General features: G+C 42.1%; 1 protein-coding gene across 8 annotated transcripts in view; it reads left to right on the top strand.

Annotated features, from left to right (window-relative positions):
* Mast2 (microtubule associated serine/threonine kinase 2) overlaps window positions 1-16,840 on the top strand; it is a 234,633-nt gene that overhangs the window by 204,393 nt on the left and 13,400 nt on the right. For 6 of the 8 annotated variants that reach the window (XM_047527449.1, XM_047527439.1, XM_047527499.1 and 3 more), the window contains 6 exons: window positions 1,466-1,486; window positions 3,468-3,546; window positions 5,807-5,961; window positions 8,409-8,484; window positions 10,880-11,089; window positions 15,447-15,548. In XM_047527449.1, the coding sequence (XP_047383405.1) occupies window positions 1,466-1,486; window positions 3,468-3,546; window positions 5,807-5,961; window positions 8,409-8,484; window positions 10,880-11,089; window positions 15,447-15,548 (643 nt within the window). The remainder of the gene's footprint in view (window positions 1-1,465; window positions 1,487-3,467; window positions 3,547-5,806; window positions 5,962-8,408; window positions 8,485-10,879; window positions 11,090-15,446; window positions 15,549-16,840) is intronic. The other 2 variants (XM_047527470.1, XM_047527459.1) reach the window with 1 other exon arrangement.

The raw sequence follows: 16,840 nt of genomic DNA, 5'->3' as shown, positions 1-16,840 counted from the left end.
CCTGACCCCTACTTTATTTAAAAGAAACTTTATTCAGATGTATTCCCTGGACTCATCTCTCCTACTCTATAATTTCCAATTACTTAACTAGGAATTCAAGTAGTGTCACTTACAATATAAGAATATGTTGGATTGATGTTTGTTTTTGCAGAACAGCTGCAAAGACTTATCCCAGACTTTCTGCCTGGACTGTATATGAACTGTAGCCTCAGATTAAGTATGAACTGGGACATTAGGACCTGTGACCAGATCCCCAGAGGTGGCATTAAGTCATTTTCCATTCATTCAATAAATTTTTACTGAATTCTGACTTTTTTACTGAGCCTGACACTATGTTGAGTGCTTAGTTTTACATTGATAACAAAATAGACATAGTCCCTACTTTCTTAAAACTAGATAGGGTCTGTGTACTTGTTCCCTTTCTAAGGAATGCTCTCCCCTCAGATCTTCACTTGGTTAATTCATTCTTGTCATTCCTATCTCATCCTAAATGTTATTTTCTTAGAGAAACCTTTCCTAACCACACAATCTAAATCATCCAATTTTATTTTTAAACTATACTTTATAATATTTATTTTCTTTAATATTTTTAGTTGTTGATGAACCTTTATTTAATTAATTAATTATGTATATGCAGTGTTGAGAATCAAACTCAGTGCCTCACACATGCTAGGCAGGGCTCTACCACTGAGCCACAACCCCAGCCTTCTCATATTTTTAATATTTTCTTTTTGTCATGTTTTTTTCCTCTCACCTCAACAAGAATCAAGTCACCTTTAATACCTTCATCTGTTCAAAACTGTTTCTCCTAGTACGTAATAAGCATCAATGCTTATTGATCAAATGGGTGATGAGGGAGACAGACAATACCTGAACAAGCAAATATTTAGCTATAAGCTCTGACCACAAAGGGAAAGAACATGATGCTGCATGAAAGAATAAGAAGAATGGGGCTGGTGAATCCCCACTGGTGGTCACATTAAGCCACTCTGAAGGATGAGAAGCAGCTGCCTTGTTAGATGTAAGGACATAGGTATGGGGACTATCCTAGGTTGAGGGAATAGCAGGTTCCATTGTTGCCCTTATATCTACTTGATTTAGGCTTCAAGAGTAGGACCAACTAGGAGGCTTTGGGGCCTGGTATTACCACTGACTCAAATCTGTCCTAGGAGACATGACATTTGAGTCATGTATATGCAATAGAACCTTGGGCTGTCCTCCTAGTTTTTCCTGTAGGAAAAACTGCTAGTTATTGATGGGATAGAGAGGAATGCCTCAACCATGCCAAAGAGGGTACCAGAAATTGTTGGTTCCTAGTTATTGAGGTCATTTTACCTTCCAAATGCTACACATTCATAAGCAGAAAATTTGCCTTTGTCAAGCTAAACCAAATGCTGGGGGTCAAACAGATTGCTCTCTCTGGTTCCCTTTGGTGCTCACTGTGTTGTACATCTTTTCACTGCAGCCATGGCCACAGAGCAGACAGGTAATAGTGGGTATGATGGGGAGAGGGGGCTGGACCACTGCTATGCATGGCAGGATAATGTGGCTTGTGATTTTGTGCTTGGTGAGAGAACTGGTTATGATGATTCTTCTCTGACTATGGGGATGAACACTGGGCCTTGCATATTTATCAAAGAGGCCTCATAGCATCCCTCACTACCTGCTGGAACCAAGGCTTAGAGCTCATATGCATGGAGGCAGGAACTACTGAATAGTTCCAAACTTCTGAGCCTAGGGACAAGTCACCTGCAATCTTACAACTTTCCTTAGTCTCCCAGTGAGGAGACCAGACAAAGGAACTAGAGACATCCTATGGTGGCATTTCATTCTGACTCTGGTGGCCCCTGTTCTTCAATATACAGAGAAGTGACTGCCATGCATTTGGTTTCTATTTTTATCTAACAAGGCCGTGAGTTCAATTCCCAGTACCACCCCCCCCCAAAAAAAAAAGTAAAGGATTGAAAATCACATGTGAAAATGTGTGTTTAACAGGACCTTAGAAAATCCATTTCTGAGTTACATTTCTTTGCTGAGCTCTGTTTTCCTGGGATTGAATGACTTTCTTATGTAGAGCATCCAGTGCCTAGCAAAGAGTTAGAGAGAACATCATGTTTTATCACCCTCCTGGACATTTCTTTGCTTCAGAGATAAGGTTCCAGCAGAGTTCTGATTTATATGTGCTGGCTTCCTGGGTAGCATGAAGTTTGAGTTATGTGCATGTGGCATGAACACTAGGCTCTTCCCTTATAGAACACAGTAGAAAAGCTGCTCTGTATTGGTAAGGGTGGGGAACAGTGCTTCAAAAGGAGAAACCCTACCAATATTTATTCCTCTTTTCTCCTTTCTCCTCCACTCCCCATCTCTTACTGTAACTATGAAGCCTTGGACAAATCATCCCAATCTCTGGGTCTCAGAATTTTCTCTGCAAATTATAGTAAGAACTTAACTTCTAAAGGTCTTCAGTTGCTAATATTCTAAGATTCTATGGGTAGCAGTGAAGAAATTTTCATACAGCTTCAACTTCAGCAGGCTATGTACCTCTAAGCTTCACAGGAAACAATACTTTATGCCACTTTCCACAGTCCAGGCAAACAATCACATGTTCATGGTTTAAAAGCTTTAATTCTCTGCTATAGTAAAGCACATAATTGTGGTTATTTGGGATGAGAACTTTGAGGGACATTCTTTGGAGAATAGCATGAAACCTCCTCCAAAGTCTCATATAAAGCCAAAGGTATGTCACCTCCCTCCTCTTTTTTAAGGTTACTGTCACTCTTTGGCAAACATTCTCAGAGACTGATTTTATGTGTCCTGATGAATCCTAGGTGGCCTGTAACTATTTGCCATCTGTTGATGTTCAGTTCAGATCCAGATTGTGGTCCACTTTTTCCTTACTATCAACCCAGTGTCCTGGGGAAACCAAAGAGCCCTTCATGTAGTTTTCAGAAAGGAAATAAAGCTAGGTATGGTGCTTCATGCCTGTATTCCCAGCTATTCTTGAGACTGAGGCAGGAAGATTGTTGGAACCCAGGAATTTGAGACCAGCCTGAACAACGGTAGGGAAACCCCATCTCAATAAAAAGGATATAGCTTATTTCAGTGGCAATTTTGTCCTTAGATGATGCTTTTAGGTAGAGTCCTCTCCTGTTGCTTCTTTCAAAAAGTGAATGAGTTGAAAGTATTAAAATATTTATTCTAAAACCACAGTATTATATAGTAGATGCTCTTATTCAAAGCCATGGGTTCCCTCATAGTCAGAAGTGTCCATCTCTGAAGTGGAAAACATACATCAATAGGCCTCTTGTAGGAAAGGGCATGTGCTGGATGAAGCTGTACTGTTCTGAGATGAGGAGAAACCCTCCAGCAGATCAACTGTCCAAACTTGCTGATGGACATAGCCAGACAGGTCCTGGGCTCAGGGTAGGGACCTGTAGGAACTACCTGATATTCTTCTTCTTACATAGGACTGATGGACGGCGCTGGTCTTTGGCCTCTTTGCCTTCTTCAGGCTATGGAACCAACACCCCTAGCTCTACTGTCTCAGTAAGTAGCCATATCTGTGACCATACCTCCTTCATTCTGATCCATACAGCACTATCTAGTACTACAAAATGATTCTTAACTTTTCCTTTAAAGGCAAATTCAAATAGCTTGTTAGGGCTGAGTAGGGCAGAAGTTTAGTGAACCTTCACATACATAGTCAGATCCATAAATACCTTTGGAAGGTTCCCTCCCCTCCCTGGCAGTCAGTTCTTCCTAGGAGAGTCAGAGAAGAGCTTGAGAATGCACTTTTGCTTTGCCAGTGAGGCTGGGCCCGAGGACTCCTAAGCATGGCTCCCTTGCCCACCCACCATCCTTATTTCTAGAACTATAACCAAGAGCAAATCATCCCTCCCATGTCACAAAGCCCTGACAGACCTGCCTCCTTTTTTACCTTTTACTTTCCCAAAAGGAAGGAAAAGTGTGATGTATATTAACAAAAGACTAAGCCTAACTCTAAAATTTTACTTATATTTCTTTTAAAGAAGGTTTTATCCAAAAATGCAACTGAAACACTAATTGCTACTGTGTACAATTGACCCTAAAATGAATCCTTCTTTTTATTAAAGGATGGCAGGGTTGACCAACTTTGTAAAAAGCTAAATACTAGGATTTTAGGCTTTACAGGGAGTAGACTTGATGACCCTATCCCCAGTTCTTCCACTGTTCTTCAAGTCTTCTCTGACAGGTTTGTCTATAGTCCTGAATCCCAAGCACAGCAAAGGATTATCATTTTCTTCTGTGACTAGATAGTACTGTTAAATTAATCCAAAGGTCTTATTGATCTTTGGCAGCTAAGCTTAAATACCCATTTTTCCATAATCTTTTACTCAAGTGATTTTTTTAAACCCAAAGTAAGAGTCATGTGTGTGTGTATCCTATATATGTATATGTATACACACTATACTATATATATATATTTTTATCTGTTCAGTAAATTTATCATACTCAACCCATTGCTCCAGCTTATTGGAATATTTTAAAATACCAATTTTGTCCACCATAATGTATTGCCTCACTAGCTTTGTGTTAATTGGGTGATAATTCTTTTTGCAGCCTGATCCAATTCATTTATAAATATGTGGCCAGGACAGAGCCCTATGAAGACACTGCACTAGCTATTTACAATTTTGTGCACTATAACATTCCATGAGAGAGACACACTCTATTAGCCCCCCAAAAAAGTGCTAATTTCTCACTTGGTGTTGACCCTGTAGCATCAGAATTCCCTCTGTGTGGTGCTGCAGCTTTGACTCTAAATGGATTCAGATTTTTTTAAAACGTTTTTTTAGTTGTTGATAGACCTTTATTTTTATTTATTTATATGCAGTGCTGAAAATTGAACCCAGTGCCTCACACATGCTAGGTGAGTGCTCTACCACTGAGCCACTACCACAGCCCTGGATTTAGAGTTTTTAAATTGGGTCAGTGGTGCTAGACTTGCCTGTTCTCTTAGCCAGTCTTATAGGATAGAGGAGAAGCTCACTGATTCTGGAGCCATGTGGATTGCTGCAACATAGCTGTATTTGTGGGCTTCCTGCAGTGATACTGGTTCACTTCCTCAAATGGTCTGTTGTGATTGGCGAACACTTTGTCAGGAATCTTCAGTCACTCAGCCATGTTTAGAGTTCATGATTGTTTTCAGATCAAGTCGAATCTTTAGGTCCAGATCTAGAAGTAATTTTCTTCTCTGGTGTATTTTCCTGCCTCGTGTTGTCCCTAGCATCTGGACATAGCTTCCCAGCCTCAGCAAAGCCAGTTTTCCTTTGCATAACAGCTGAAAGGAAGCTTGGGTGAGCTGTCCCCTTGGTGGCATTCTCAAGGTTGTGAAAGGGAAAACTTAAGGGGATATCATTTGCAGCTGAACATACCTAGAACGTTTCTTGAGCTAGGAAGCATGTTCTATTAATTGCTTACCATCCCAGTTAGCCAAAAGCCTCATAGAAGGCAAGTGGTCCTTGCAGAGGATCTGCTTTTTATTTCCTCAAAAAGCTCCTAGGTGTGGGGCCTCATGAAGGCCTGGATCCAGCTCCCAGCACAGTTCCTGAATGACTCCAGTGTCTTGGCTTGATCAGGACTGAGACCTCTGAAGGACTCATGGTGAACAGAATCGTGCCCAGTCCAGGCTATAGGGAGCCAGGAAAGGAGAATCTGCTTTGTGTTCACATTGGCGAGGAAGTCCCTGAGCAGTTTCAGTCTTTGTCCACTCTTGAACCATGCTTGATCCTATCTTTAATCTTGTTCGTAATGTTTTCCCCCATAGTCATCATGTTCCTCACAAGAAAAGCTGCATCAGTTGCCTTTCCAGCCTACCGCTGATGAGCTGCATTTTCTGACGAAGCATTTCAGCACAGAAAGCGTGCCAGATGAGGAAGGACGACAGTCCCCAGCCATGCGGCCCCGCTCCCGCAGCCTCAGGTGAGGGGTGCTCTTGCCCACTGTCCCAGTACCCGTGGACCTCTGATTGCTACATACCACAGGGGTTGGCGTACATCTCCTGTAAAGGGCCAAGATATTGAATATTTTAGGTTTCACAGGCCATATGTCTCTGCCACAACTACTTAACTTTGCTGTTATAATGTGAAAGCAGCCACAGGTAACATAAAAGCTTTGTTTAGAAACACAGGTAATGGGCCAGATTTGGTCTGCTGGCTGTGGTTTCTAACCTCTGGTGGAGCATATTGGCCAGCTTGAGTAAATCAAGTCCAGTTGATGTTCAAAACTGATTTGTCTTCAGGTTCATCTCAGTGCATTACTCAAAAGCTATCTGGCAATACTGTCAAGTGATCTTTCTCTTTTTCCCTTCCAACTCCATTCAGTAAAATAAAGTAATAGTATTATCAGTTCTAATGATTACCTGACTTAAAAACCATGGGATCCAGAGTGTATGAGCCAGGCCAGCTGGAAAAGTTGCTGCTGCAGACACAAGTGACTGACTTGGGGAAGGAGCCCAATTTAAAAGCAGAATTAAATGCTCATCTGAAGCTGAGTACAGCGGTACCCACCTGTAATCCTAGTGACTTGGGAGACTGAGGCAGGAAGATTGCAAGTTCAAGGCCAACCCTGTCAACTCTGCAAGACTCTGTCTCAAAATAAAAAGGGCTGAGGCTGTAGCTCAGTGGTAAGGTATATCTGAGTTCAATCCCCAGTGCTGCAAAAATTAAGTGAAATAAAAAATGCCCATCCAAGTCTATCTCAATCCCAATTCCTTGAGTCACCTGAGCCTACCTTCATCAAACTAAACAAACTTTAGCAGCTACTTTTTCTGAATTTCCCTGAGTTGGTGAGGGGGAAGTACTGAAGTTCCAACCTAGGGCCTTGCACACGCAAGACCAGCACTCTACCATTGAACTGCACCCCCAGCCATTAACTGCCCATACTCTTTGGTACTAGCTGGTAAATCTGTGCCAACATTCCATGTTAAGGGAGAGGGTAGAGAGTAAAATGAGCTCAACTTCATGACTTTCTAGGGTCTTTGGGAAGTAAGAAATTGTCCAACATGCACAGGGTGATGTCCCAAGGGAGCACTATCTCCCATAAAGATTCCCCTAAGGTAATGCTGGCACTGTGAGTGACAGGGAGTAAGCTGGACCAGACTGATTTAGCTTCAGAGATTGAAGATGATGACTGGTACTTAAGTACAAAGGATCAAGAATACAAATGAGTGAGAGTAGATGCTAATGACTTTCCTTGTCTAGTAGAGGAACACCTGAATCTTGGTAATTTCAGCAACTTACACAGAGTAAAGGGTACCTCTTAGGACCCAGAGGACCACAGTGACACTCAGGGAAGTCCCTCTTGTAATACCTTTAAATACTTGGTCATGTGCATCAGTGAAACAGACAGAACAAGGCTCACTCTGAGGAGAAAGGCAAAGAGGAACAGTTTTGAACCTAGCCCAGCTGAGATCTCCTGTCAGGGCACTAAATTAGGCAGAACCCAAAATTTGTATTACTCAGAATTTTAAATTCTTTAAGGAGATGTAACTGCATGTGGGCTAGAGGGGAAGATTTAGGTTACCAGGGAAGGTAATAAATTAAGACTGAAAATACTGTTGTTCCCTTCAATAGATGACCTAGACTTACAGCCAACTACAGGCTAGAGTCACCTCATTCATCTCTAGGTCAGAGGTCAAGTTAATACTGTTGACTTACAGTTTGTTTGGAAAACGAAATGGGTGTGTAGAGTCTTCCTTTGGTTGCTTTGGAGGTTGGTCAATTTGATTTGATTCCCAGAGCGAGTGAAGGTATAACAGACCCCACTGGCCAAGCTACAAGGACACAGAACCTTGTTCTGGAGAGGTCATCCTAGAAAAGCCACCAGTGCGCTCAGGAGTAGGCTTCTCCTTTCTCAGCCTTTGCACGCCCAGGCAAGAGTTCTTTGTGAAAGCCATGCTTGTTTCAGGAAGATAACCTAGCACCAGATGGCATTGTTTTTGAACCTTGTTTTGGTACCCTGGGAACTCTAGGAATAAGGAAGGCTCTGGAACTCAGCGTTTGCATATTCACCCCCCCACTTCTATCTTTCTCCCCGCCCCCACCTCACTTATTTTATTGGTACTGGGGATTGAACTCAGAGGTACTTTACCACTGAATCATATCCCCAGCCCTTTCGACTTTTTGAGACAGGGTCTCACTAGGTTTCTTAGGGCCTCACTAAGTTGCTGAGTCTAGCCTCAAATTTATGATCCTCGTGCCTCAACCTCCCAAGCCACTGGGATTACAGGCATGCAGCCAGCTCTCATTAAGATGGAAATGTGGGGGGTGCTGAAATGAGTGGGAGGGCAGGGTTTCTGGGGATGGCTATCTTTCTCTCTGAGAGTTTCATAGTACTAAAATAACATGATTATTTTCTTTCTTATTCAGTCCTGGACGGTCCCCAGTTTCCTTTGACAGTGAAATAATAATGATGAATCATGTGTACAAAGAAAGATTCCCCAAGGTAAGGATTCACTTAAAAGAAGACTGATAATACCCTAAGGATGGCTGCCTACTGCCAGTCCAGTAAGAACACTCTGGGGCGAAGGGTGAAGTGCTGCCTCCAGAAGTAACCAAGAAAAGGAGCAGAAAGGCTCTCAGAGGAGGAGGAAGACACAGGCATGAGGGCTTCCAGACTGCATGAGCAGCAGGAGGCAGCAGGGTCTGTGAGTTCGTGGGCTGTATTTGCAGAGCCTCTGTCTGTCCACTCCCCAGAGGGACAGGTGACTAGAAGGGAATGTCAGAAAGGTATACTACCTAATGTGTTAAAGGAGAAGGAGCGAACTGGGGGCCTGAGTTTTCACTGTGCATGTCAGGATCTGTGAGTCATGGTGCCCCCATGACATGATTAGCTCTCTAGAATCCCCTACATTTGGTACAGATTTCTTAAGCAGGCCCCAGACAGTACACAGAAGGATGCTGTATTGGCAGGAAGAAGTCCAGAGGGAGCAATAGAATGGGAGACAAAGGGCACAGAGTTGCTTACTAACATTTGTATTTGTGTTTTCAAGCAGGAAAATGTTGATGGAAGAAAATAGGTTGTTATCCTGAGATAGCTGAGAAATAGCATTCACACTTATCTGCAGGACCTAGGACCTTGCTTCCCATTTGCATTTCTGTTTGAACACCACTCTGATCTGGCCTTCCTGCAGAAAGTAGCCAGCTCTGTCTGAGAGGGAGCAGTAAACTGACAATGTCCTAGGATGCCCAAGCCTCATTCTTCATCCTCTGTTCACAACTCCTGGGTCTGTTTGTCTCTGCCTGGGGCATGCACTGTGGGGGTCGTGCTCCTCTTTGAGGCTCTTCCTCTAGACTCAGGTATACTCTCTGTGTAGATATGATGGCTGAGGGAGGTGGTAAACCCCTTGTGCTTTTCCCTCTTGACATGTACAGTAAAGCATAGTAACAAGGAGCCAGACTGCCTGAACTGAAATCTGCTCCTACTGTTTACTAGCTGTATGACCCTGGATAGATTATTTAATTTCTCTGGACTTCATTTCCCTCATCTCCAATTCAGAATAATAAGGATGTCTATCTCGTAGGGAGTTTGTGAGCATTAATGAAGATTACCTAGATATTCTATGTGCCTAGAACATAGGAAGCGCTCAGTAAGTATTAGCTATTATTTTTCTATTTAATCTGTGCCCTGTGGGTCTGTGCTTTCTAGTCTGGGCATGGGCACTAACAAGAGCAAAGAAGGGGCAGAACAAGCAGCTTGGAAATCATCTTGTTGTACTTTATAATGAAGTTCCAGATTGTGTAGTGTTGAGAGATGCATACCATGTGTTTGCTTCTTGTATGTCAGCTATTGTGTTGTCATTCTAGCACTGTATGTTGGTTTTCATAGACATGTCTCCAGTCCTTCATGTAAGATGAACTTTTGCTAGAGAAAATACGTTGACTCCTTCACTTCCTGCTCTCTTTCCCTTTCTACACACATGTGTATATATGTATACATTTGCCTAAACACATACTTAAAATCAGAAATCACCACCTAGTGACTAAAGAAAGAAGTTGGAGTCCTAGAGAGGCAGATTTGAACTTGCTCAGTGATGTAATTTGTCATTTTGACATGAGTGTACAATTAGGTCCCCAAGAAGGCTCTGAGCCAGGCCTCCATTCTGTTCTGCTGAGATCCAGGCAAGAGTCATGTTTCTATCCACAGCCCTTCATCCCAACTTGGTATCTGAGACCAGACAGGTTCACAACTTCAGTAAACATTCTCCGAGTACCTGCTTAGCTGTGTCCAGCAGAACCTCTGTTAAGTAGGTCCTCAGGTTAAGTATGAGGATCCTGAGATGATAATAATTGTCTCTGATTTATAGAACTTCCCAGTCCAGAGAAAGGCTTAGAACTCAACAGTGTCTGTACACTATGTGTATCCAGTTGGAAGGCCAATGGATGAAGCACTGAGGAAAGGGAACTCTTGTTTGCTAGGGGAAAGACTTCCCTGAGGAGAGGTGATGCTTGAGTGAGATGAAAGAACTAACAGGAGCTTGGGAGGCAGACCTGGCAGGGTGAGAAGGCCACAGTCAGTGAACAGCATAAAAAAAGTCAGAGGCATGATATGCCAGGGTAAAGGAGAAGAGCAAACCTTCTGTGTCCCCAGACAAAAGAGCATGCGCTACAGGACTGGCAAATTCAGGCAATAAGAGGCCTTTGAATATAGTGCTAGAGCATTCTGACTTGACTTAAAAGTGATCTTCTCGTGTCTTCAGTCATTAGATTTCTCAAATGCAACATCAGGAAACCAGGCTCACAGGGAGCCCATCCTGTAGCTGTTATCATGTCCTTCTGGCTTAGCTCCAACTGAGCTAGGACTAGAAGGAAAGTGTCATTTTTCTTGTTTTTATTCCCAGGCCACCGCACAAATGGAAGAACGTCTAGCAGAGTTCATTTCCTCCAACACTCCAGATAGTGTGTTGCCCTTGGCAGATGGAACCCTGAGCTTTATTCATCATCAGGTGATTGAAATGGCCCGAGACTGCCTGGATAAATCTCGGAGTGGCCTCATTACATCACATTACTTCTATGAACTTCAGGAGAATTTGGAGAAACTTCTGCAAGATGTGAGTGTCTTGGTGCTGGGGCGATGGTAAACCTTGTGTGGTAGGCTGAAATCAGGAATTTGCAAGTTCCCAGTCTTCCCAGCCTGCAGGCACCACTAGCTGTCCTTGCCAATATGCAGGAACCACCTCCAAATGTGGTGCTGATGGACTTAGATCCCACCCTAGTCACTGAGTAAAGCCTGCATGGTATCAGTGAACTCAGTTCCTTAAGTCCTTTCTTCTCTACATCCAAAGCCATATTATTCTGCCTGAGGCTCTAACATTGTAGATTCATAAGTTCTTAGACTAAGAGATTTGTTATCCAAAGCCAAAAAGTGGCCCCAATGGATGTGGTAGGCTCTCTTCTCAAAATAATTAGTTTAGGGGATGAGATTGTAGCTCAGTGGTAGAGCACTTGCCTAGCACAGGTGAGGCACTGGATTCCATCATTAGCGCCACATAAAAATAAATAAATAAAATAAAAGTATTGTTTCATCTACAACTAAAATAATAATAATAATAATTGGCTTAAGCAGAGCCTCCCAATTGTTTCTCCTCAGCTCAGAGGAAGCAGGGCCAAGGCTTAACCTGTGGGTTTATCCCCTTGCTGATGTTCCTCTGACATGATGAGAAGTGCTGTAGTAAGACTTCTGTGTTTAGGGATGTGATCCTTCACAGTGTGAAAAAAATCCCTATGAGGCTAAAAGTAAAGTAATTCAGAGACAGTCAAGACCAAGCCTGCACTGCTTCATGTTCCCGCGCTTGTTTTGCTGTCAGCCTCTCACATCACAGTTGCCCCATGTTATAACATCAGTAGTTTGTGGGAGAGGGGATGCACCTATCTGCAGGGCTCTTCACATCACTATAGTATAACTTAGTTGAGAACTCCTTTTTGCCTCTAGATCCATGGAGTCTAATGATCAAAGAAGAACTTCCATGTACGAGTCTAGAAATTAGAAGGAGCAGGGATTTAAAAAAAAATTAGGGAATAGTTGAACCTAGAGATGGGTGACTGAAGATGCTCGTGATTATTGCTGTTAAATACTGGAAGGCCTTTATATGGCAAAGATAACAGATTTTTCTCATACCTTTAAAGACATAACTAGCCCAGTGGGCAGCAGTTACAGTGAAAACACCTATTGCACCCTTTTTTTTTTTTTAATTAAATAAGTGAAAAAGTACTTCCTTCTTTAAAAATATCTTTCTCTGTTTCAAAAGCATTACTTAAATTCAAACACTATATGACTTTAGAAAGCCAAATTCCCATGAAAAGCAGCTATTTGTTTCTACTCAGGAATAACTTTCTAATAATTTTCCAACAATAAATGGGGTGCCCCAGAAACATTTAGGAATCAGGGTATTGCTGAATGATTTCCAGGATTCCTCCTTTTTAAAAATTTTTCCCATTTGAGATGGGTTTCTCTATGTTGCCTTGCTGGTCTTAAACTCATGGGCTCAAGGGATTCTCCCACCTCAGCCTCACGAGTAGCTGGGACTATAGGCATGCACCACTATACCCAGCTTCAAGGTTCTTTCTGAAACATCTGCGATTGATCTTCTGAAATGACAAAATCAGAGTCTTACCCAAAACCTTCAGGCATTTTCTCAGACTGACTGCCCCTGGGGTTAGTGGTTGATGTAATAGGAAGACCACTGAATGTGGAGCCAATTTGTTCCTCTCTTCCCTGATTTGTTAGGTCCTTGGAATGCCAGGGGAAAAATTCCGTGTAGACTCCCATCTGAGGGAATTTGCTGTTGACTAAGGTTATAGACCCACCAATATATACTTACAGTAAAAATAACAGCTTTCATTAACAATGTGTGCTGTGTGCCAGACACTCTCTTCCATTTATTATAGTACAATGTGATTGACAAGCACTAAATAAAGGTAAATTCTGAGCACAGAGGAGGATTCGGCATGGTTCGGAGAAAGTAAAATCTTGGCAAGTAGTTAGTTCACTAAGCCTAGGAAACAGTATAAACAATCTCTCAGAGGTGCAAAGAAACTTGGTGCATTCCAGAAATTGCAGATGAAGTAGTGTGGCCTGAGTAGAGTAAAATGATGCCTGCAAGAAAAAGTTGGTAAGTTTGAAGAATTAGACTGGTGACCAGATGTTGAAGGCCCTTGGGAGGAACCCAAGCTTAGATTTTTATCCTAAAGTCAATAAAAAGATGGCAGTCATTCAATGGTGTTTAATCAAAAATCTACATTATCAGCTTTTTGTTTAAAATAATAAAGATCACTAACATTTACAGAGCACTTACTGCATGCCAAACACTGCATTATCCCATTTAATTTAATCTACACAACCCTGTAAGGAAAGCACTATTATTATTCCCAAAATTTAAAGATAAGTAAACTGAGGTTTAAAAGGACTGAGTCACCCCAATAATTCATTTCTTAAGTAGCAGAACTATAACCCAAACTCAGGTTTGTTATATATATATATAAATATAAATATGTGTGAATAGGCGACAAGGGTGCTGGAAATGTAGCTCAGTGGTAGATTGCTTGCCTAGCATGTGCCAGGCCCTGGGTTCAATCCCCAGCACCACATTTGGGAGTTAAAAAAAAAAAAAGGGAAAGAAAAATTTCAAATGAGAATATATATATATATATAGATAGATAGATAGATAGATAGATAGATAGGTAGGTAGATATAGATATATACATATATTTAGAAGTCCTTATTTGCAGTATTTCTTTCCTTGTATTCACTACTCAGTCTTCTGAGTGTCCCTCAGATTACACTAAAACTGTTCAGACAAAAGGAACCATGGAAATAATTGACTAATTGCAATATCCTGTGACCTCTTTCAGTCCTCATCTTTCTTCACCTCTCTACAGGACTCAATGAATACCTCTTGAACCTTAGCTCTCCTTATCGTCAGTTTCCTGTTCTCTCCAGTCTTGCTGCCTTTTCATAAGTTCCCACTCTACCCACTCTAAAATGCTGCTCTTTTCAGGGCACTGTCCAGAGTGTCTGTTTCCTCTTTTCCCTTTCTCCATCCTGTGCTAATGAGCCTCCCAGGTCCCCCACTGAAGACTCCCACGTGCACCCTTGTTCTCCTAAACTTCAGATCAGTAACCTACACTGACTTCCCCAGATTGGTGCATATTCTTTCGTCATAAGTAATAGAAATCTGACTCAGAGAAGTTTTAACAGTAAAGGGAAACTAATGATAAGGCCAGGTTTTGGAGAACTGAGGATATAAATACGTCAGACCTTAAGAAGGGACCAGTATCAGCAAGCAGAAACTGACAGACTCTGGAAGTGCTCATTCTCCTTTTCTCAGCTATTTTTCTCTGCTTTTCCTCTAACTCTAAGGTTAGATATATAATCTACACACAAAGATTATACAGTTCATCTATATAGATACTAACTGTTGTCTTTCTGAACATCTTACAATTCCCAGGAAAGCAGTCCACACTGGTCAGCTGATGGAGGTGGGAGAGAAGGTGCAGCCATCCAGTATCAATGTGGCTCCTAGAAGCCTGAGCAGTTTTCAGAAGACAAGAAAGAGGCTCCTATGCCCAGCAAATACCAAGGGTCTATGCAGGCACCTCAAACTTGACTAGCCTCAAACTAAACTTACCTCTTCTGCCTCGCTGCTCTTTTCTCTAAAGCCAAACAACGTGTTTTTAGCCTATTCTCACCTAAACTACTTATCTTCTTATATAGTTCCTGTTTCACTTATGGGCTCAATGAACTTTCCCTAAAAATGAAGTTGCAGTAACCTTCTCTTCTTCTTCTGCCATCTCTCAGATCCACCTCAGAAATGGCCCAAGGCTGTGCGCTCATCTTGGTTTTTACTGCCTTGACTTCTGCCTTTTTCTTTGGAGTTATTGCATTTGATATTAGTTGGTTTCCCTGATTTTAGGCTTGCCATCTTTAGTGCACCCTCTGCACTGCAGCTAGTGGTCTTTCTGAAATACCTCTCTGGTCATGTCACTCCCCAGCATTTAGGTCTTTTGTTCCGTACAGTCTGTCTGGGGTACAAAGTAAGTATCTCTGAAGGCTCGTTTGAGAGTTGCCCCTTGAGATGGGGTGTGGGTAGTAAGTGAAGCTTGTTGGTTGGAGGAGCAGGTAAAGCTGTGCGTCTGTGTGACATTCCTTGGTGTCATATAGTGTTCTCAGGCTCAGTGGTGTCTCATGAGTGAGCAATTTCTTCCCTCTCACAGCTGACCAGCCTTCTTCACTGAGTTTTGGGGGGGGGGGGGTTGTTTTTTCTTTTTTCTTTTTTTCTTTGCTTTGCAGAGCTTTCTATACTACCAATTATTTCTCTCTATAGTCAGTTCTGCCCATTCCAGTTCTGCTCAGCCCAGCCACACCACTGGACCAATAGCTTGCTTAAGTGACTTTTGTCTTCTTTGTAGGCTCATGAGCGCTCAGAGAGCTCAGAGGTGGCTTTTGTGATGCAGCTGGTAAAAAAACTGATGATTGTCATTGCCCGCCCAGCTCGTCTCCTGGAATGCCTGGTAAGTGGACTCTGGGAAGATTAGATGGGGAGATGGAGGTTGGGGCTATAAAGGAAGTATCCTGCCAACAGCAACACTGTGGCAGCACAGCACACTGCCATCTCTGTTTTTTAGGTTTATATTTAAAAATGATCTCTAAGCAGTGGGGGACTAAACTGGTTCCTTTGAGGACAAATGAATGGTCCTGATGGGAAAAGTATTAATCTGACCCCTTCCCACACTGAACTACCTCATACCTGCTTAATGCTGGACACTGGAAGTACAGACATGAATAGAACAGAGTCCCTGATCTCAAGATACTTCCTCTATAGTGACATTAGCAAATATAAGGCATGTGGATATATAAATAATAATTATAACCAGCAGAGTTTCAACTCAAGTGTGTGCAAGGTACAGCAGAAACCTGAAGGAAGTGCTTTAGTCCTGCATAGAATGGATGTTCAGTAAGCTTCCTGGGGGAGAAGAGGCCTATTCAGTGACCTAAATAATGAATGCAAGCTTGCCAGGCAAGGTACCTGAGATAGGAAGACAGGGTGGGTTTGATGAGGTAGTGAGGGATGAAGTTGGAAGGCAGGCCATGCAACATGATGGAAGGTGTTGTGTTCTCAGCTCAGGAGTTTGCATTATCCTTAAGTCCACTTGCAGCTACCACAAAGTTTAGGTTAGAATGTGGCATGGTCAGATTTACTGTTTTCTTAACCAACTTTATTAAGATATAATATATATACTATAAAATACATCCTTTTGGAGTATGCGGCCTATTGAGTTTTAACAAATATATACCTGTATAATTACTGTCATCATTGAGATTTTTCTGTTTCCTCAAAAAGTTCCCTCATGCCCCTTTGCCATCAGTTCTTTGCCCCTCCTGCTTTCAGGCACCACTTAACTGCTTGCTTTTGCTGTGGATGTTTGCCTTTATATAGTTTCATATAATGAAATTCAGTTCTGACTTCTTTCACTCTGTATAGTGTTAATTTTGAGATTTATACATGTTGTTGGATGTATCAGTACATGGTTCCTATTTATTTCTGAATTAAGTATTCTATCAGACTTAGTTCTAAGAAAGATTACTTGGGCCTCAACATGTATAGTGAATTGGAAGAGAGGGCAGGTGAGCAAGGGAAATCAGGACAGAGGCACTTAAAGCAATTAAAGTGGGATGGCATGATTTGAATTAGGGCAATGGTAGGGAATAAAGAAGAGGTGGATTAGAGAGCTATTTATAAGGTAGATTTCTGAGATGGGACTGAGAAAGAATAAGAAGTTAAAAGGACTTCCAGGTCAGTCTT

This window comes from Sciurus carolinensis, chromosome 1 (assembly GCF_902686445.1).
Source record: "Sciurus carolinensis chromosome 1, mSciCar1.2, whole genome shotgun sequence".
Taxonomy (NCBI): domain Eukaryota; kingdom Metazoa; phylum Chordata; class Mammalia; order Rodentia; family Sciuridae; genus Sciurus; species Sciurus carolinensis.
Note: the sequence above shows the minus strand (reverse complement) of the source record. Positions and strands in the feature narration are given on the sequence as shown.